This window comes from Rhinopithecus roxellana, chromosome 20, assembly GCF_007565055.1.
Source record: "Rhinopithecus roxellana isolate Shanxi Qingling chromosome 20, ASM756505v1, whole genome shotgun sequence".
Classification (NCBI taxonomy): domain Eukaryota; kingdom Metazoa; phylum Chordata; class Mammalia; order Primates; family Cercopithecidae; genus Rhinopithecus; species Rhinopithecus roxellana.
The window spans coordinates 66,521,831-66,543,969 of record NC_044568.1 but is presented as its reverse complement, the minus strand read 5'-3'; the positions used below and the strand labels follow the sequence as shown (position 1 = coordinate 66,543,969).

At 46.0% G+C, this 22,139-nt stretch overlaps 1 protein-coding gene across 2 annotated transcripts in view; it reads left to right on the top strand.

Moving 5' to 3' along the window:
- The window catches only part of ZFHX3 (zinc finger homeobox 3), a 261,276-nt gene that overhangs the window by 197,153 nt on the left and 41,984 nt on the right, over positions 1–22,139 (top strand). For both annotated transcript variants that reach the window (XM_010355429.2, XM_030925334.1), the window contains one exon: positions 18,132–18,239. In XM_010355429.2, coding sequence (XP_010353731.2) covers positions 18,132–18,239 — 108 coding nt within the window. The remainder of the gene's footprint in view (positions 1–18,131; positions 18,240–22,139) is intronic.

Below are 22,139 nucleotides of genomic sequence, written 5' to 3'. Positions count from 1 at the left end.
AGCAATTAGTGCCAGGCCTGAGTGCCTGCCCTCCATTCCGCCTCAGCACCCCCATCCCCAGGAGCAGAGGGAGGGCCACCGTGCTGTTGTGAGGCAAGGGGCTGGCGACCTGTGTTTTTGCAGTTGCCTTTTTTGGTGATGGATGAAGTCTTGGGGCAGTTTATTCTGGGAAGCCTACTGGAAAAGGCAGCAGCCAAGTTCAGGCTCCAGTCATTGTCCTGGCCCCTTCCCCAAAACACAGTTCTCCTGATGCTGTGAATGGAATGAGATGGAGGAGGGGAGGAGCCTGGCTCCACCCAGCCTCCTCCCCCTCGGGCTTCTGATCAATGTGGAACCTACATTAACGTTTGTTTTAAGCTGTGATGGGTTTGGCCCTGGTTTGCTTCCTGTTCCATTCAGCTCTCATCCTTGGGCTTTTACCTCTTCACCCATCGTTTACTCTCCCCTGCTTTGTGCCTGCTTGTTTTTGCTCTGGCTTTAGGCCTTGCCTTTTGGGCTTTCCCTGTTGGGTCCCCAGCAAGCCTGGAGCTCCTCTGGAGAGATGCCCTTTACCTGCCACCCCTCCCCTTCTTTATCCTGGCCTCCATCCATCCCCTCTTTTCCCTTGGCTGTGGAAGCTGTGTGTGGATCAGCTGCCCTGGGGGTGCTCCAGGCTCACTTCTTAACGTTCAGCAGCAAAACCTGGAACGCTCGGGGGCCTGAACACTGAGTTTCTTGGAGCTCCCAGGGTACCAAGAGATGATGGTCCTAGGATCAGGGCCAGATGCAGCCTGCAGAACTAATACTGCCTGCCTGTACCTAGCTGCATCGCTCCAGCCCCGAGACAGTGCAGGGTGGTGGCGCCAGCAGCAGAGAGGTCTGCGTGTCACTAGGGGGAGACACCTCGTAGATAGTGCTGAGTTGAGCAGACTTTCTTCCACAACAGCCAATTTGAGAAAAATAAAGCCCCGCTTCATCCTCAACACCAAATTCATCTTGTGCTAGGAAGCGCTAACTTAAAATAGCCCTGCCGAGGTCACGTAGTTTTCTATGGCTTTTAAATTTACAAAGTCCACTGAAGCACATTTATGTGCAGGGACAATGCCTTTCCATAGAAGGGACACGCAGAACAGTCAGTAACTAATTTCTGCGTTTGCACCGCAGCCATTCTGAGCCTTGAGTGCTTCACCTCAGTCTTGGTGCTGCCCCGGCCTCTTCTCAGGGAGAGGCTTCGGAGCACAGTGGTCAGATGGGTCCTTTGGTTTATGGGTGTCCAGACTGTCCAAGGGCTGCAGCACGGCCCATGGCAAAGGACAGCCTTTGGTCTCCTTTCCCTCTTTGTGTTTCTTCACCGTGAGGCCAGCTCTGTCCCCACCCCTGGGGCCAGCCCCCAGCCCCCAGCCCCCAGTAAACGGAAAGGTTCAAAGAGATTTTATCTGTATCTGCAGCCACATCTCTATCTGCACTTACATATTGACTATGCATGTTTAGGGAAAGACAGGAGTCTTTCTACTGGACATCCCCACCAGGACCACCGGCTAAAGCTGTGCAAGTTGCCCCCCACACAAACAGCTCTCTGCTAGGGGGGACACATAAGGACTGCAGTCCATCCCAGATGCTGCCTTACCCAGCAGAGCGAGTGGCGGGTCCCAGGACCATCTGTGCCCAGAGGAAGGGGTGCTGGAGGAGCACCTTGTTCTGACTTTCACAAAGGCACCTTTTGTGCTCACCGTGCCCGTGGCCCCGCAGTGGGTAGCAAGGCCTGCAGGATGCTGCCCAAGACCTCTCTGAGCTTATCCCCTGCCTTGTCCCTTCTCTTCCTGCTTAGTGCTCAGCGCTTCTCCAGCAGGCCAGCCCTCCTGCTGTGCCCTGGGCCTTTGCACGTACCATGCCTCTGCTGTGTGAGCCTCCTGTGGCTCCCATTCTCACTTCTTTCAGGTCTGTGTGCAAATGCCACCCTCCCTGAGATTCCCATGTTAAGGAACACCCTGGAATCCTTTTTCTACTTTATCGTTGTCCCTTAGCAGCCCCTGACTTAGAATATGCTCACTTACTGAGCTTCTTACTGTGTTTTATCCTCCCCCCTCCTTCCTGCCCCTGCCCCATGAGAGCAGGGGCTTTCCTGTTGTGTTCACAGCTGTGTCGTCGGTGCCTGGAGTAGGTGCCCCATGGATATGTGATGGGTGGGTGGGTGGATGGACAGACAGCACAAGCAGAAGTGTGTGTTCTCCTGTGAAGGCCACCATGGTGCCTCTAGAAGTAGCCATTAAACGTATGGTCCTTGGCATCAGCTGTCACCTCCTAGCTATGTGACATTCACCAGTAATTTAACCTCTCTGAGCCTCATCTGGGAAATGAGAGTCCTAATACTATCTACTTCAGTTGAGTGATGATTGTGTTGCTATTGTTAGATACTTGCTAATGACTTAAGCCAATGGAGGCTTTCTGGGCGCGTGGTATTGGTTTTCATGATCAGGCTCTTTGTGGTGAAGGGGTCTACACAGGCAGGAGAAGAGGAAAGTCATCAGCGTTTTGTACTGATTGGTTCGGTCACAAATCCTTTGCAATCAGAGCATTTGGGATTGGGTCAAAGAAGATGGCAGCTGGAGCACAGGCTCCTGGAGCAGGATGGGGGTGCCGTGACACAGTGCATAGGAGCACACGGCATGGGGGAGCGATGTGGGTTGGGGGTGAAGAGCCCACGCAGGCTTGGTTCAGGGCCGGGCGTGGCTGCAGTCCTGCCAGCCCAGCGGGCAGGTGCTGGGATGTCCCTGTGCATGTGATTACTTCATTATGGAGCCTTTCATTGACTTGGCTGCACTGTGCTGATGAACTGAGACTGGGGACAAGAGCACATAATTGAGGGAAATAAATTCGCATCACAGGCCGGGCTGCAGCCAGGAGCGTGCGTCCTCTAGGCGTGTGTGTGGCGGCAGGGGGAGGGGATTCCAGTATTTTCTCAGGTGCATCTCCCCTTCTTTCCTTCCCTTCCAGACCTTCACAAGCACTGGGCGCAGGGGGAGGAAGGAGTGTGCTGCATCTCCCCAGTCCTGCCTCTGTTTCCCCTGCTTGGAGCTGCTTTTCCAGAAGCAGGCCTCTGGTGTCCTCACCTTGCCCTCTTTCCAACCATGCGGAGGAGCAGGAACCTGCCGGGGCCTCCCTCGTTCCCCTCATGCACCTGTTCATTCTCTCATTCATTCCGTTACCCTTTGTTTGTTCACCTTCAGTTCTGTCTATGTTCTCGGCTTAGATATCTATGAAGACAGGGAAGGGGAGCAATGTTACTGCCAGTCTTAATTGAAATAGTGTTTCATTCATCTGGGAAATGAAGCAGGGGAGGGGGCGGGGCAGAGTTTTCAGGGCAGTCTACTTGCCTCTGATTGGACACAGAACCAGGCCTGAAGATACCAGTGCCACAAACGCATAGCAAGATCTTAAGAATTTAGGAACCAGAGTCATTTGCATAAAACTAAACCAAAAACCACACAACCAGCCAGCCACATGGTTTAACCACCACAAAGCCAATGTCCTGCTTCAATGCATTTTCTAAAAAGTGGGATATCAGCTGCTCGGGTCGTCAGAGCATCTGAGGTCAGTCATTATTATTAATCAGTTGTTTACCGCAAAGAGACACACCCCTCCCATCACCCCCAACCCCCAGTGTGTTTTGGGCCTTAAAAAACACTTCCTGGAATGTGAAGTCTGTGTGCTGTGTGCTGGGGGTGCAGGTGATGGTTGGGCGAGGGAGGCAGGTTGCCTCAGTTACAAAGAAGCATGGGCGGTGTGAAGGCAGAGTAGAAAAGACATGGAGAGCCCTCACTTGACACCCTCTGACCTCAGCCAGTGGAGCTGAATGCTGGAGAGCCAGGACTGAAATTGCAGTCACTTTAGATTATTTGGAGCGAGGAGAGGCAGGGAAAAAAGGGTCTGTTGACTACAGGAAGCTGAATTCTTCCTCTGCTGAAAAGCTTATTAGTGGAAGGGGAAAAAGCAATTACTTGGCTTTTGCTAGTTCTCTGTGGCTGGGATTCGGGGCTGTGACAGCAACCCCGTCACCAGTGCCTTTGACCTCACCCTGATCCAGAATATCAATGATGAGCTCTGCCCCAAGCCATTTGGGAGCAAGCAGTACTTCCGGGATTCCCCCCTTTCCAGAAAAGAGCATGGAGGGGAGGAGTATGTGCATGAGTGGGTGAGTGTGTGCAGATGTAGGAGAGGGGGAGAGAGAGCTGGGTCTTGTCCTGTCTTTAAATGTGATGCTTTTATTGGGGGCTTCATGTTGCCACTCGGCAGGAAGTTAACAGGGTACCAGGTGCCTGGAAACAGGATGGCTGGTTTTGTTTTGTGTATCGTGGGGTTTGCTTTGGTTTTGGTGAGTTCATTTTTTATCCTTGCTGTGCCATTTGTCTTAAAATGTAAAGAAAAATTAGGCATTGCTTTGAACAACGATGGTACCATTATTAGAATCCACCTGCCTCAACATCACCACCTTGATTGAGGGAAGATTCCTGCAGAGCCAGCACCCAGGGAGCAGGGTGTGAGGCTGCACCACTCACACTGCCCTTGGCTTCTGTCTTGTTTGACTGTGTAAGCGTCTCCCAGAGCACTTCTTCCCTCCGCAGCTGATGGCCTTCATCTTCCTTTAGACACCCTCCTTCAGGCTTCCTCACTGTGTGGCTTTGGAGCCCTATCCTGCTCTAATCCCTGGTCTCCTAGTCTGTAAAATTAAGTTACTTGTGGTCACCTCCCCCAGATACCTCAAAACACAGGTAGCACCTTCCAGTGACTAGGCTTTTGCGAACAGCCTTCATTCCTCCTTCCCAAATCTGCTGTCCTCATGTTTATGCTCTCTTTGTTTGAACTATTCTGCCTAGTTATCCTTTTTATATTTTCTAAAACACCTAAGAAATTTCTGCTTTTGCCATCCTAATTGTATCCAGCTAAATTTTACACAGCTAGATTTTTAATCCAATGTCCCTTCTATCTTTTCTTGCTTCTGTATCTCCATTCTTGAGGTTACCGGTCTTCAAGGCTGTTTTCTGTCTTAATTTCCATTCTCCTGGAACATTTCCTTTTCTTTTTAACCTTTCATCAAAGTTCTTTAGTAGTTGAGTCAACTCATAGGCCAACTCTTCTTAACAGAGGTTGATCTTTTTTTTTTTTTTTAACCATAATATATATTTAATTTTAAAATACAGCCTTACCTGGGTTTGTTTTTTGAAAGTTTTCCTTGGTTTCCATCTAAATCACCTTCCTTCTCCTCCTCCTCCTCGTATTTGAAGATGTTGCTTGGCAAGTGAAGAATCACTTAACTTTATTCTTTCTAATCATGGGGCGGTCTTATCTTCAGTGTTGCATTGCCCTTTGGTTAGTTCACCTTCACACCTCTGGCTTGTTTTACCCTTCCTTGCTAAAATCTTGGCCTTACAAAATGAAGCAAAACCTTTCACTTGTTTCGAGTTTCCTTTCCTTATTCTCTCACTGTCCAGTTTCTATATTTCACTTGTGAAATGCTGCTGGCTGGGCATGGTGACTCACACTTCTAATCCCAACACTTTGGGAGGCTGAGATGGGAGGACTGCCTGACCCCAGGACGCTGAGGCTGCAGTGAGCTGAGATGGGGGCTACTGCACTCCAGTCTAGGCAACAGAGCAAGACCTTGTCTCAAAAAAAGAAACAACAACAACAACAACAACAAAAAGCCAAAAAAAAAAAAAAAACCAAGTTGCTCACTTAAAGTTTGGGGAAGTCTGAAGTAAGGATTTTTCTGTCAGCGGGTTTCTAGTACTTCCTCCAACTGCAGTGTGCATACGGAAGGATCTCGGCATCCCAGATTATTTCTTTAAAATGTAATTATGTGCTACGAATTTCTGTAGATCCCTTATTTCTGTCTCAAGTACCAACTCTTTGTCACTAAACTCCACCTTCTGCCTGATCCCTGATAATTTGTCATCTCATGACAATGTTTTCTTTCTCTTTGGTTTCATGTATTGTGGTTTTCGAATATTTCCCCCACTAAACAGGATGGGGTATGAGTCTAGAAGTTAAATTACTTTTATTCAAGTGTTTGTCTTGATGACTATCGCTGTGTGTTTTGGGGCTTTGAGAGGTATTGCTGTATGCATTTGTGGAACGGAATGTATTGCTTTTCAAGGGTTGCTAGCCTGTTCTTAGGTTTGAGAAACACCTCACGGGAGGAAAAGCTAAATAGATAAACAGCGAGTCCTGAGGCTGAATCTACAGGGCAGTTTAGTAGCTGTGGGAGATTTGAGGAGCGCTGCTGTAGCTAAAATCATTGTGAAAGGGATGTGGGGGTGGCATTTTGTTAAACCCTAGCAAAAGACCATTTCATTGTATAGGATCCAAACTTTAAAAAAATAGAGGCTTTGGATCCAACTACTGGCATTACTTTCTGAGTTTCTAAAAAGGAGGAGGAGGATCCAATATTCTTTCTCCCTTTGGACACAGAATAGCTGTACAAGGTGCCTATTAAAAATGACCACAAGTTAGCAATTCCATCTGCTTTTCCAAAAACCCCATTAATGGAGGAAAGCTCTTGAAGGCAAACCTCTGGACTTTTTCTGTGCCTCAGCTTCCTGCTTCACTTTCTTTGCAGTTTCCCAGGAAATGTCAACTGAAACATGTTGCTTCTGTTGCCTGCTTGTTTCAAACTGATGCATGCTTGGGGACTGCATGGTTTTTGGAGAGTGGCCCAGTTTTTGACTTTCTACATGTAGATGCGCCTTGAAATGTCTTGGGTCTGGCTTCTGGCAGAGTTAGGTTCTTCTCCGCTGGCACCAGGGAATTTGTGGTAGGCACCCGAAGGCTCTCCAGGATGCTTGCAGTTTGTAAGGGTCTTTCCTTGGCCACTCCCGGTGTTCGTTCACACATGTTTCTAGCATTGCATTCTTGAATGTGCAACCTGTAAATACACGGTGACCTTTGTGGATGCTTGGCGCTGGCCAAGGGAGAGCAGATTTAGCTGGTGTTTTTCTGGGGGCAACACTGCCTGAAGTTGGCCTGATTTCTGTTCCCCAGATTTGGTTTGGAAAGTGTAAGCCTTTTGTTTGTGTTTTGTTTTTATGAATCAGCTTGTTTTACCAGCTGTGCATATTAGTGGCTTATGATCATGCAAAACGAAGCTCATTGACAGTCAGTTCCTGATTCTGCTGTCCACTGGTGGGAGTAAACTCATATTTCTGCCTGAGTTCTGTGCTTCGCAAGGGTGAAGCTGTTTTCTGAATAGGTTAGAGATTCTTCAGACACTGTGGGCTTCAGAGTAAGGCGGCGAACAGGGAATTCAAGTCCCTCATTTGTATCCTCATGTGACTCAGACTTCTGGAGTCATGGTTTTATTTTTCTCTGTTGTGTGCCATTTGTCTCGATGGTCAGACACAAAATGTTTACCTCTTTCTTTTTCTGTTTGCTTTTTTGCTTCTCTTTGCCCCAAATATTCTGTCATTCTCATGGGTATTGTCAAACTGTGTCTCCCCAGCATTGCAAATGCATGGCTGCCCCTCCATCTCCCCTTCCCTGGCTGTCGTTCTTGTATAGATTGCATCCATCACCGTTGATGTTCCCGTTACAAGAGCCATCCCACAAGGTTTCACTTATACCCATTAGGTTCTAATCACCATCATTTAGTATCACTTCTGGTACATCCTGTTCATTTCCCATACACCTTCATTTGTATATAGATCCTTAAGTACACTTACAGGCCCTCCTTGACTTTTTTTCATCTATATATTTCCAACATTCTCCAATTAAAAATAAATAAATAAGGAAACACAGATTTTTTTTTTTTTTTCTTATTAAGCATAAGATCTCTCCCTGACAAGCCAAGTCAGCTTTGATTCAGAAGGAGATACCAGTCTTCTTTAATGGAAACTGTTAAATTTTTTAAATTTACTCTCTATCACTCATGTGTGTTTATCTGTCTTGTTTTCTTCCCTCCCAGCATGGAAACCTGGCAGTGTTTATTTCCGGCAGGTTGTTATTGAAAGACAGATGCTTGTAGGGACTGCTCAGCCTCACACCTGGAATGTTAAAAACCTTTCAGGCAGATCTGCTCTGTTGAAAAATGTCGCTTCCGACAGAGGAAGGGGACAGGAGGGAACTGGTACTCCATCAGGGAAACTCCTCTTCTTCATCCCCCCCATATTGTCATGAACCCCCGATTCTGACCATAAATCTAGACACCTTAGATGATGCCTCTGAATCCACAAAATGGTTAACTGATGAGCAGATACTCCATTGAGACCTTCCTCTTTCTGTCAACTCCAGCTTTTCTTTGACCTTTATCAAATTTTCTGTCTTTAAGACATTACTATTTCCTCTCTCACATCCTCCTCTCTTTCCCAGTAGCATACTGCGTTGGAATCATTTTTCTTGACTACTTTGTTTTTAATGAGATGGGGGACACCCTTCTTGGTATCAAGGACCTTCTATTTTGCATGCCCCTTCTTTCTAGAACATTCCAGTTTGGTGTGAGGTTAAACTGTGTAAAATACTGTTTGAAAGAAAGGAGAAAAAAAGAAAGGAACTTGTCAAAATGCATTTGTTAGATCACGTTTTAAATGAAGTACAATTGAAGGTAGTTTTTGTCCAAAGAAAGGAAAAACCCCTGCAAATCCGCTGAGCTCCCAGAGAGCGCGCCTCCTTTGTCGTCGCCCTGACATTGAAGTGTAATTTTTCATGGTTATTTGGACTGGAAAATGGGGGAGGGAGAAGGGAGAGATGGGCCTGCGATTATTTCCCATAAATGACAACACAATCACATCACACTCTGCTACAGACATGCTCGGGGAATTTGCCTTTTTTACATTTCATGTGTGAAAGTAACAGCAACAATCATGGCTCTGTAGAAATCCGAGGGAACTAATCCCTGCTGAATTCCGTTTACTTCAGAGTGCTGGGACCTAGCTAGGTTTCTTACTTAGTGTGTATTCTGAGAGCGTTTCGGGGTTGGGTTTGTATTTTACAAACTGGAACTCACACCTTTCAGTTATTAAAAAAAAAAAAAAAAATTCTTCCTGTGAATAGCCACCAGGCGAGTCTGCAACATATTTCGTTCCGTTGTGCTTTGTCGCTGCACATTTACTTTTATCCTTTCTGGATTTCTGCAGGGGGCAACCCAGGTGCTTTTGCTAAGAACACAGATAAATGGAACGTGTTGCAATACTGGCTCTAGGCGTTTCCTCCCTTTTTCTCCTCTCTTGACCCCCACCCACCCCCGTAATTCTAGTGTGGTTTTGACAAACTGTTCAAATGGCCAAGTGGTCTTGCCTGGGAGAGGAAAAATGGCAGGACCCGTCCCTCACCACACAACAGCAGCATTTTTCACTTCATGCTCTGGCATTCTGTGCTGTTCCCACAGGAGGGACAGCTCAAAGAGGGGAAATTTTCTCCGGGAGGCCTTAATAGGCCCTGGCCGCTTTGGACTCGTAACAGGCTCTCTCCTGTCAATGCTCAAGTTGGAGGTGAAGTTAAGTAAAAAGGCAAATGGAGAGGCTCCCCCAGGCTTGCGTTCTTGTTGAGCTGGGCCACACTCTGCCCAGCAGGGGCGGAACACGCAGGCAGGCTGCAGCCTGGCCCTCCCTTCCCAGTCTGCCTCTTGCCACACAATCCCCATTTTTCTTGTTTCTGTAAACAGTGGTAAGATCTTCAAATATACAAAAGCATAAATGGTCTCTATTCTCCAATTAGTCATTTTTAATAATACCCAGAGTTGCTTTCAGAGTGTTGATTCTTACAGCCTGATGCCAAAAAACAGGGATGGTGGTTGTGGGGGACAGGAACGGGGGTCAGGGTGGGGGTGGTAAGGAGGCTGAATTCCTTCAGTGTGGGGTTTTCCTGCAGGGCCTCCCTGCTGCAACCCCCTTGGAAGCTGGCAGCTCTCCACCACCTTTCAAGCTCTGTCCAGAAACTACAGGCACTGTGGCCCCAGGTGTATTTGGTAAACGAGCATCTAGTGGTAAAAAGAATTCTTGTGGTAAAATGATTATTTAAAGGATCCATGTGAAAAAGTGTGTGTAGGGCCAGGCATAGTGGATCACATCTGTAATCCCAGCACTTTGAGAGGCCAAGGCAAGAGGATCACTTGAGCCCAGGAGTTTGAGACCAGCCTGGGCAACACAGTGAGACCCCTATCTCTAGGAATTTTTTTTTTTTTTTTTAAAGCTGGGCATGGTGAAGTGCACCTATAGTTCTAGCTACTCAGGAGGTCAAGGCAGGAGGATCACTTGAGGCCAGGAGTTCAAGACCAGCCTGGGCAACATAGTGAGACCCCATCCCTACTAAAAATACAAAAAGTATCCTGGCGTGGTGGCATGTGCCTGTAGTCCAAGCTACTCAGGAGGCCGAGGCAGGAGGATCGCTTGAGCCCAGGAGTTTGAGGCTACAGTAAGCGATGATTGCACCACTGCACTCCAGCCTGGGTGACCAAGAAAGACCCCGTCTCAAAAAAAAAAGAAGAAATCATCATTGGAGCCAGGGTGTGTGTCTGATGTTTTTCGTGACCCCAGTTTCTTTGTTTATTCCATCCTCTTCACTTTTAGAGGGTTGAAATCTGTTTGTGTCATTGTCATCTTCGAGAAGGCCGTTTTGTTTAAAACAAGCTAGTGGTTTGTTAGCAGTTCGGCTGCTTATTTTTGGTAAGCCACCAGGGTGGGAAAATTACCTGTAGGAGCGTTGGGCTGACCCCTGACTGTTTAGTCCAGCAGATGGTGAAAGGTCTTTCGCATGGCAGAGAGCTTAAGTGGGTGAGAAAATGGAAAAGGATGAAGGCAATGGCGCCCTGGAGGGAGACCTGCCTCTGTTTTTCCCACACTGTGTCCCACCGACTCAGTGCACTTGGGTCCTAATGAAGAGGCAGCTTCTAGAGGCCCAGGCCCACAGGAGTGCGGCAGGCCCATTTGCTTATCATCCACACAGAGAGCAAATGGGCATGAATGTCTCGAGCTTTATTCATGCACTGGAGTTTGCCCATTGGAAAAGAAATGATATCCTGAGAAGGTGGAAAAATATTACACTTCTGTTGAGTAAATAGATGCTCCAGCTGCAGAGCCCCTGCCTGCTCTCCCCTGCCCCCACCCCCCACACACATCTGCACTCAGTCTCACCCCTTTGAGGTTTCCTGCCTGGACTACCATAGGGTTAGCTCAAGATGTCCCACTCATCAGTGTTGGTTTGGATCCCAGGCCCTTCCTCTTGTGATGTGGCATTTTCCTCAGTGAATGTATATACTCTGCTAAGAGGTGGAAGATGGAATGGGCAAAGTTGGTTGGTAGTTTTTTTTTTTTTTTTTTTTTTTTTTTTTTGATTTAGATGATTATCCACAGAGGACTTCCACGGAGATTGGTAAATTCCCTTTTCCGTGGACATCCATGAGAACATGCAGTCAGCTTTACTAAGATGCTGAGTGTAAGGTGTGTGAAGAGAACAATTAATTTGTACTTGTAAGCAAAACCACCTTGATTTAAGGGAAAATTTCTGAGGCAGGGCATTGTCACCCAGAAAACCTAATTGCTTGGAAGTTACCTCTCAGGCATCTAGCCAGGTTGTCAGGGCTGGAAGAACACCATGGAATAAAACCATGGAGTAAATATTTGAGAAGATGTGTCAGGGATGTTGCAGAGTAGGCTACTACATTCTGGATCTGGCTGTCACGGTACGGTAGGATATAAGCTGGGGCACATGGAGAGTCACTGGCAGGACTTCTGGTCACTATTTGATGAGATTCCACTTGCCCAAAAGTCACAGAGGGAGAATGGCATAGGGAGTGGCCCACCTCTATCGGTGTAGCCACAAAGATTACCACCACTAGCCTCTTCCTTTCTAGCTTGGAGAGAGAAAATGAGAGTAGAAGTAACAAGCTGGGAGCAACACAATTGCCCGTCTATCAGCATTACAGATTGTATTCTGTTATAAGTTTCTATTGTAGCAGAATTATAACGCACTGGATTTTATTTGAAATAAGTGGTCTAGGCCTTAGTAGTCATCTTTTATATTGTGGGATTTGATTTGACCTGTATTTGCAAAATAAAGCATGCATATTCTGTAGAATATTTGCAGCCAGTAGAGGTTTCCCATTTATAACAAAATGCCAAGAGGATTGGACACGCTAGAGTGTTCTGCCCTCGTTTTCCAGTTGTGTCAGCCAAGGCTTAAAGAAAAGTGATTGGCCAGGGTATACAATGAGTCTCAGGATGCCACACCTACACAGGAGTTAGAGGAACAAGAGAGCAAGACACATCCCAGAATCCTTTCTTCCACCCACTACAGAGACACCAGCAAACGCCACTTGTAGCTGCCACCCTCCATGTCACTCCTGATGGTCAGGGTGTACCCCGCCTTTCCCGCCTGCTTCAGTGGTCATCCTTGGGTTAATTAGGTTGAAAATGGAGAAAGGAAAAGCTTTAACTCTATCTTCAAAGTAAGCAGATTGGTTATTTTGTTTTTCAAAGAAGAGGTCCTATATACAATTAAAACTTGTTTCTGGTAAACCTCATTCCAGGAAAGATGAGCTTTTAACAAAAGGCTTTTGACAGCTGCAGGCTATTTCATTTTTTTAATGCCGAATGAAAAATCAATACATTTTTCTGGGTTATACATATTCAGAACAGGCCTGATATTTCCATTATAATGGAAAGTGGGTGTCTGTGCACATCTCGCCTGTCAGAGCTGCACCGCCGCATTTTCCAAGCCACTGCTAAATATTTCAAACCTGATTTGATTGTGGTTCATGACAGCTAATGTTTCTCAGCTCTTGAGCCTGCCGACAGGCAAATGCACTTTATTTCACCCCCACCCTCAAACATCGCTCCCTCCAAAGAAAAAGGAAAGAACAATTTCATTCTTCGGGGATCACAGATTGGTGTATTATTTAAGTAACATGATCACGTGAGAGCCTCGGGTACAGATACCCTGATTCTTAGGAGAATTTCCAAGTTTCTATCACACCAAGGCACTATGGGGGCTTTGTCAGGTTTGGGGAAGGTTTGAATTAATCTGCATTATCCTGTTAAGAGTTAGGAACAGAGGGACTAGTCTTAATCATTGATTGACTCCCCTTCCTTCAAGCTTGTAAGTGATTCATAGAATACCCCCCATGGACATGTCACTCGGCCCCATTATTTGGGAAAATAGTACCTTTTTTTTTTTTTTTTTTTTTTAAACAATTGGAACATTTTCTTGGGTGATGCGTTCAGGGAGTGTGTTCAGTGAGGTTGTGGGGTTGAATGCTGACTTTGTGGTGATGCCACCTCTATTTTTTGCTTCTGCCTGGTGCTGCTTTCACGATCCAGTTTCCAGATTGTTCATAAGATTGGTGCAAATTCCCATAGGGCTGCCAGTTGGCACGCTTGCCTCCTTTGGAAGCAGATTTCACCACCGATGGGGGAATTGTGCAGTCACCTTTACAAAGATGCTAAGTATAAGGTATATTAAGAGATCAATTTGCATTTGTGGTCAGCAAAACCACTTTGATTGAAGGGAAATTTTCTGGGACTGGGGTATCATCCCCTTGAAAACTGAAGCTATCCTAGGAAGCTTTCCCCTTTAGAAAGTATTTATCTGCTGGAATTCTTGCACTTGAGGGCGCTGCACTTAACCAGGTGGCCTGACTGATGAGCAGGATGGAATGGATTTTGCCAAGCACTAGTAAGTAACTGCTATCTGGGAGAAGCAGTTGTAAAAAGGAGGTGGTGATGGAAAGAGTTTTGTTTTGTTTTTCAGACAGGGTCTCTCACTCTGTTGCCTGTTGCCTAGGCTAGAGTACAGTGATGCAGTCATGGCTTACAGCAGCCTCAACTGCCCAGGCTCAAGTAATCCTCCCACCTCAGCTTCCTGAGTTAGCTATGACTACAAGGGTGTGCCATCACACCAGCTAAGTTTTACATTTTTTGTAGAGATGGGGGTCTCACTCTGTTGTCCAGGTTGGTCTGAAACTCCTGAGTTCAAGCAATCCGCCCACCTCGGCCTCCCAAAGTGCTGGGATTTACAGGCATGAGCCACCATGCCCAGCCAGAAAAGAGATTTTTAAAGGCCTTCAGTCACCGTTGAAGATGGAAATGAAAGTCAGAAGGGGCCCTAGGAAGACACTGCAGTTTTCCAATATTTGCTTTTATTTCCCTAACTCTTTAATATGAAAACACATACAGGAGTGGGTGCTCCAGTTTGAGGCTACTGTGGGCTTCCACAGGGGTTTTAAAGGCACCTTCTTTGGTGTCTTCTAAAACACAGAGCTGTCTGGGAGGCATTGGGCCTGCTACCTCCTGCCCAGAACCAGGGTGGGACTAGGGGAGTGGGGATGACCTCCTCTCCCAGGTCCTGGCCGTGCCCTTGGGAAAGCATACCTGGTGTGCTCTGGTTGGGATCGGAAATACCATTAAATGCTTGAAGGAGAAGATGGTTTTGATTTGTCTGTTTCAGCCTTAAAAATGGCACAGTGGCCGTTATGTGTCTTGGTCTCTTTTTCTATAGGAAAGACAGGATTTTCCAGATAAAACTGATCATCAGTCCATCAAGTCTTCACTTGTTCCCACCATCTGTCAGTAGCTGATATTACAGGGGAAAAAAATCTGCAGCCTCTGTAATAATGACCCAGCCAGTTGCCACTGACTTCGCAGAAGAGGGTGGAATGCAATCCGTGATCCGTGGGGAAAAATAGCAAGAAACAAAAAACCTCCCCTCCATTCTCCAGCATGTGTGTATCAAATCTACATTCCTAAAGAGAACAAGGGCTCCTAGATAACAGCCCTAGGAGCTTAGCATGTGGATGCAGACTTCTGTTTCAAAGTGGGATGCCATTTCGCCCCTGGTTCCCACGTGTTTCCGGGGCGGGGAGACCAAACCCTTCCCCAGGCCTGGCTCTTGGTAAGCAGCTTGCTTTATGCTTTTGGAACCGATAAAACACACCCTGCCTGCAAAGCGTCGTGGGCCTGAGCTGTCCAGAGGAATTTTCAGTTTGCATCTCTGTTTTTTAATCATTTCTCTACCTTTATTGTTATTCAGAGCTCACAGTTTTCCGGTTACTGTCAGCCTGGGCTTTCATCCATTTTAAAGAGCTATTTTTCCTCTTGCTGTTGATGATGATGGTATAAAGACAGATGGTGTAACTGCTTATGAACGTCCTATTTTATCTACAGGACCAGACAGTTCACTTGAAGACATATATTATTTCCACATGCTCAGGTTAGGCGGCCCAGACTCGTCTGCCTCCTGCAGCCAGCAGCCCTTCCGGGCCTCGCCATGCGGAGGGCGACACCTGTAGGTCACAGCTGGAACTGCAGAGATGAGCTGGCTGGGCTGAATGGGACCTGGTTTTTAGGTGGGGGTGGGGGGCTGAGGACACTGATCCCCTTGAAAGGGAGCTGGCTTATCCAGGATTTTCCTAATCATTTCTTCTTCCACCACGCATAGAGCAGTCTTTTAGTGAATGAATCACAAATGATAATATTAAACCTAGGAACTCAAGAAGAGGACTTGATTTGTAAATCTTTAAAAAAAAAAAGAGAGATAAGCAAAATAAGTTCTTGAAATAACCTCTTTCGTTGATCCTCTCATCGGAACTCAGCTGCCTTCATTTTCTGCTTGCAGTAGGGCAGGGAGGGAAGAAAGCAAAGGCCCAAGTGGGCTCACAGAATGAGAGCTCCAGGAATATTCACAAAGCAACATGCAGTTTCCATGCTTGATGCATCAATGATCTGCTTATACATTACAGTCTCTAGCTTCTCAACAGATTTGTTTGGTAAGGCTCAAAGAATTGGGGTCAGTGTCGGGTGACCGTGAGTTTTTAATGCTCTGCTGTGATAGCTGCAGGCTGTATAATGTGCTGGCTTGGAGATGGTCCCCCAGTGGGTACATCCCTTCCTATGTCTGCTGAGCAGCACCTTCAGACACTGCTCATCACCATCTCAGGGTGTTCTGTAGTTTGTACATGTCAGACTCTCCCCATCTAAGGTGGTCATATGTATGCACTAGAGATGAGAGGCCACTGAGCCATCTCTTTGCCTAATCAAATTTGGTTAACCCATTTATGCCAGAGATTGAAAAATTTTTTTGCGTGAAAAATCAGACCCTGGCGATGACCTTCAGCAGTAGGATATAAGTAACTCCCACAAGCTTAGTGTTCCAATAATGGAACACTAGGCATAAATGTATCAACACTACAGATATTTTGTGTCACAGCATGTATTAGGACAAATAAGGATCCTTTAAGAGACCTAGCTCATCTGGGTAGACCTAATGTAATAATATTCATAGACCGAATGCTGGTATCACCATTCAAAGATGAATTTTATTATAGTGTTGAACAATTTTATTGAAAGCCTAAAAATGTGCTCGGAACATCCCACCTGAACATAATGAAGATAGTTCCTGTGTCATGCTGTGTAATTTGTTATTACTCTACTGACACCTATACATGTTTTCTCTGCTAAATGATGTATGGTGTCAAAATGTGGGGCTCTGTAACTGATTGACTTCAAGCTGTGGTTGCCTAATTTTTCTGTTTGAACTAAGGGTAGGGTAGGGAAACCTGATGTTGACTTTATTGTGCAGTGAGACAAAGAAGGAGACATAGAAATTATATGTGGAATATGAGTTGGAGATGAAAATAAGCAGTACCGTATTTCACCTGGGTTCCCAGTGACTGCCTCATAAGCTCCCTCTTGGTGGTAAGGAAGAAAGAACGTCTGTGACACTAGTTCAGTTTTCCAGACCTTGGACCTCTGTCGTCTCTGAGTCAAGACAATCTGATTCTAAATAGACACCTTCTTCCTCAGTGTTTTAGAAACTCTTTAAGAGCAATTTACTTTGTACTCCTATTACTTTCTTCATGAGATACATTTAGAGGCTGTTTTCTAGACAGTCAGAAGGCATGATACTTTGAAAAACTGAAAAGTAGCATCGGGGTAGAGGCTGTTTTCTAGAGGGTCAGAAGGCATGATACTTTAAAATACTTAAAAGTAGAACTGGGGTTGGAGAGACCTCTGGCGGTGCTGAACAGAGGCCTGATCCAGTGTTCTTAAGCCAGACCCAGTACTTCCTTGCTGGGGTCTGGTCTACTGACAGATGTGGGCATCCTTGCCCTCATGCCTGTGCACCTGAGAAAATGTCCTCTTCATAGCCTCCTAATAATTTCATCTTTATTAAAATTATTTCACCTTGGTTTGTCCACTTTATTCATTCCCTTAGCCCAGTCTTACTGAATGCATGCTCTGGATAATGTGACTCAGAGGGCCAGGAAAGCAAGAGAGAAGTGTCTCCCCTTCTTTCCCTCAGTATCTAGAGTATCTTATTCTCTTCTTCCCCACTTGGCCGAATGACATTTCACTTCATAAGCAACCTAGCATTGGCAGCCATCATTCTGCCTTCACTGTAGCACTGTATACTGAACTGGAGAGACATTTCCTGCATTAGTTTTAAACCCGTAGTGAGTGAAGGACGGAATTGCTTCAAAAAGAAAGTGTGTGACTCTGTTACAAATTTTTATCCTTTACTCTACAAATCTCACTTCCCACCACTGCCTCCTGGCATGCTCACGAGATGCCATTTGGTTTTTGGAACTCCTCAAACTGATGAACTCCTATCACTGATATTCTATGACTCTTCACAACCTGAATGACTTCCAACAACTCCCACACCCTCTGGCACACACATGGGCACTGTGAGCCCTGTGAGGGGTCAGTGACTGGGGGTGGTCTAGGCCAATGCCTAGACCGGCATTGGGAGGCTCTGGGAATGGAGCTAGGCATGAAGTGAACAGGTGGCCACGTTTTGCATTTTCAAGTGTAAAACACTTGCATGCAACTTCAGGGATTCAGGTGGAGCTACTGCTTCAGCCAGGATTGGTTTTTTAGTTAGAACTAGTCAAGTGAAGCATTCAGAATCTATCTGGAAATACCTAATGGCCACATGTCTGGGGCAAGTCACAGCCTCATACCAGCTGTTTACCCAGAAGGAAAGTCCCCACTGCTTACCCAGACCTTGGTATATCCTTAGCACAGTCAGCCTCTCAGGGGCCTCTGGAAAGAGAAGGGGGACGAGTCATTGGTGTCTGTTTTGTGGTTGGCAGTTCTTTGCAATAGGGGCCAAAAGTCCTTCATCTTCTTTTTATATTTAACCCTTGACATGTTTTTCTTCTGTTTCAGAAGAAGCCATTGAAGATGTTGAAGGACCCAATGAAACAGCTGCTGATCCAGAGGAGCTTGCTAAGGAGCAAGAGGGTGGAGGCGAGAAAGACCAGGGCAAGTGGGCAGGTAGTGTGCGTGGCTGCCCTCGAACCTTCTAATCTTTCCTTCCCTGGAAGAATGGAGCTAACAAGTCAGGGAGCAGACACATCCTTAGTCTGCCCAGAAAAACTCTGTTGGCTTTGGGCATGTGGGAGGGGGATTTCATTTTGCTTTTTTGAGCACTCATCTTTATTCTCCTTTATTATACTATATATATGTTTTAATGGTTAAGCTTTTTAAGTGGCACCAAAGCCAACTTATTTATTGAGTATCCAGGTAAGTGCCAAGCTCTGTGCAAGGGCATCTCAGTTTTGGTCACCTCTCTTTGGTAGCTCTTCACCAAAATGCCCTTGATGTCATTCTTCCTCTATTGAAGGTCCAGTCGCTGGTCCCACCTGCTCTCAAGGCCAGTGGAGGGATTTGTTATGTGGAACTTGATCAGGGTCACCCCTGATTCTTAGCCTCAACATTCTCTAAGGGTCAGGCACAGGGGCTCATGCCTGTAATCTCAATACTTTGGGAGGCTGAGGTGGGAGGATCACTTGCGGCCAGGAATTCAAGACCTGCCTGGGCAACATAGCGAGTCCCTGTCTCTACTAAAATTCAAAAAAAAAAAAAAAAAAAAAAATTTGCTGGGTGTGGTGGCACATACCTGTAGTCCCAGTTACTCAGGGGGCTGAGGTGGGAGAACCACTTGAACCCTCAACTGGAGGTTGAGGCTGCGGTGAGCCCTGATGATGCCAGCCACTGCACTCCATCCTAGGTGACAGAGTGAGACTCTATCTCGGGGGGTGGGGGGGAGGGGGGGAAGATTCTCAGCTGAGCATAATGGCTCACACCCTCACACCTGTAATCCCAGCCCTTTGGGAGGCTGAGGTCGGCAGATTGCTTAAGCTCAGAAGTTTTGAGACCAGCCTGCTCAACAAAGTGAGACACTATGTCTACAAAAAATTAGCCAGACATTGTGTCGCATGCTTGTAGTACCAGCTGCTTGGGGGCCTGAGGTGGGAGGAGTGCTTGAGCCAGGGAGGTCGAGGCTACAGTGAGCTAAGATCATGCCATAGCACTCCAACCTGCATGACCAAAAAAAAAAAAAAAATTCTAAGGGAGTTAGATCCTTAGATCTGCATGACCAAAAAAAAAAAAAAAAAAAAAATTCTAAGGGAGTTAGATCACCTTCAGCAGTGAAGGGTGATCTTTGTCCTGCATTTGGGGGCCTGGGCAGGGCCCTGCACAGGTGGTGCCTGCCCTGGATATTCTTCCTGTCCTCCCCCTCCCCCAGCGTGAGCACTCACATGCTGAAATCCACCCAAAGGGGAGACAAGCAGTGCAGCCAGGAAGGGGGACATCTTACCCAAAGCAGAAGACATTGAAGAAGCTAAGGCAGAAAGTGCTATTTCTGGAAAAACTGGTGTTGAGAGAAGGAGAACGGCCATTTCTCAAGATGATAAGATTTCTATATTGAGGGGAAAAAGAGCTGAGACTAAAAAAGCTTAGGGTTTCTGAGGAGGAGCAAAGTCACTTCAGAGAAGACTTAGGGGACAGTTAAATCTTTTAGAAAATAATAAGAGGAAATGATGTGACAGGCAACAAAAATGATTTTATTTGATCAACCTAATTCTTACTACCATGATTAATATTACAATACTTTTGTTTTTGAGAAAATATTTACTTTCTAGAGCCCATATTCATTGGGCCTTTGTTACTTTTCCAGGCATGACTGTTCTTAAATCATATTCAGTGTTGGCCTTCAGTATTTAAACAAGATACAGAATCTTGGAGAGAGGCCAGAAGAGAGCAATGAAAATGACTGAAGGGCTGAGAAATATTGCCTTTGAGAAGAGGCTGAAGAAATGGGTCATTCAGCCTAGAAAAGAGAAATTAGAGAGGTAGTACAATAGTTCCCAAATATCGGGAGGGATACGCAGGGCGGGCGATGCACTACTGTTCAGTGTTTCCTGGGAGACACAGACAGGGCCATACTGCAGCCGAATGAATGGATGGCACACCGGCTGGACTCTACTGTCCACCGTGCTTAGCGTTCCCCTTCAGACTGGCCTGTGTGGTGTCCAGAAGCCTGAACTCCAGAAAACAGTGAGGGTTATGGCCAAACACCCTAGGAGGATGTGTAAGGTAGGACCGAGAAATAGAGGATGACCATCTGTGCTCAAAGGAAGGCCCTAAATGTAGTGGGGGACGTATCCTCCTGTGGGGCTTTGCCTGGACCCTGATCCCGGTTTTGCCTCAACGTTGAATGAGAGCAAAACAAATGGCTCAGATGGCAGTTAAACAGATCACCAGGTGAGCTGGGGAAAAGGATTTCACAAACACAGTTTGAAGACTGGGTGACCTTCTGGGCCATCTGTCCTTTGTTGTCACGATTTGGGTGCTTGATTTCTAATCCTGACTCTGCCACTCATTAGCTGTGTGACCACACTCAAGGTACCTTGACCTTTCTGTGCCTCAGTTTCCTCAGATGAGATGAGGATTAAAAATGGTACCTATTTCTTTAGGATTGCTGTGAGGATTATTTGACTACGGGAAGCTCAGAACAGTGCTTGGCATGTTGTAAGCTCTATGTAAGTTGTTTGTTTGTTTAATGGTTTAGTGATATATAAGATGAGGAAAACTGGTAGCAGTTTCTCTTTGGGTCCTCTGTTGCAAGGCAGCATGTGGCTCCTGGGAATTTTGAGCTGAGGGAGGAGCAACATACAAGGATTTAGTGGGATTGTGCGAATGATGTTTGGTGCATATGTTTTCTGCATTTTGTGTGCTAAGGCACTACAGAAATAATAAACAGGAGCCACCATTTGCAAAGCCCCTACTGTATGTGCTGCCCTATGATAGTCACTCTATATGTGCTTCTCTAATCCTTCCAACCAGTTTAGGGCAGGCTTTGTTGAGAGCAGTTCAATTAAATCTTATTCAGAGTGTTTCTGATTCAGTGGGAGTGTGTCTTCACAGCACTAGTGGACATGCTAGGCAGTCAGGAGACTACTAAAAGACGTAAAACAAGCACCATAAAAAATGAATGTTCTTAATAAGGTTCCCGTTTCTCATGCATTCATTCAAGCAACAGACCTACTTAATCTTTACTTCCAAAAGAAAATGGATGAATGAGTGATTGAATGAATAACTCAGAGGAGCACCTTGCCAGCTGCACAGTAGTAAAGAGAGAAGGGAAAATTCTTTCCCTACTCCTGCAGATGATCCTCTTTTGACCCGAAGCATAATTTTGTCTATAGTATCTGAGTGTGTAATGACAGGCTTTATTAAGGTACTTGGGCCGGTTTGATCTTGGAATCGATATAGGTGCCAGCAACCTCTTCTGAGCTTTCTTCTGGATTCTTAGTATTTTATATATTTTTTAAAAATCTACATTTGTTCTGTTCTCTCCCTAAATTGAGCTGTTCCTATCTGATTACATGTGATGGGGAATGCTTCCTCCTGGCAAGTAAATAAATAGTGATTTCACAATTTGTTATGTTGATTAGTGGCTGTTCATGATGCAGATTAATAATATTTCAAATGGGCCTGGATAATTGGCATTTTCTCAGATATTGATTTTGTAGTTTTGGGGTATGTGCAGGAATGGGTAATCTTTACTGAACACTTTCAGCTATTTATTTCTACATTTGGAGTGGGCCTCCTGGTTTCCTTTTTGGGTGTCCCTCTTTGGGATTCTTTTATTCAGATGTCAGGTCTTTTACCCTGGGTGGCAGCACAGCAAGCATGATAGTGATCTGAACCAAGGTTGGGTCAGTTCTACGATCAATGGCTGGGTCCCTACCCCATTCAAGGCACTGGGCAGAGTTCCACTGATCACAAATTTAGTGAGATTATAGGGCCTGCCTTCAGGGAATCTAACACTCTTCTGGGGATTTCAGGAACGCCTATAGTTGTCAGAGCAATATTACTATAGACCAG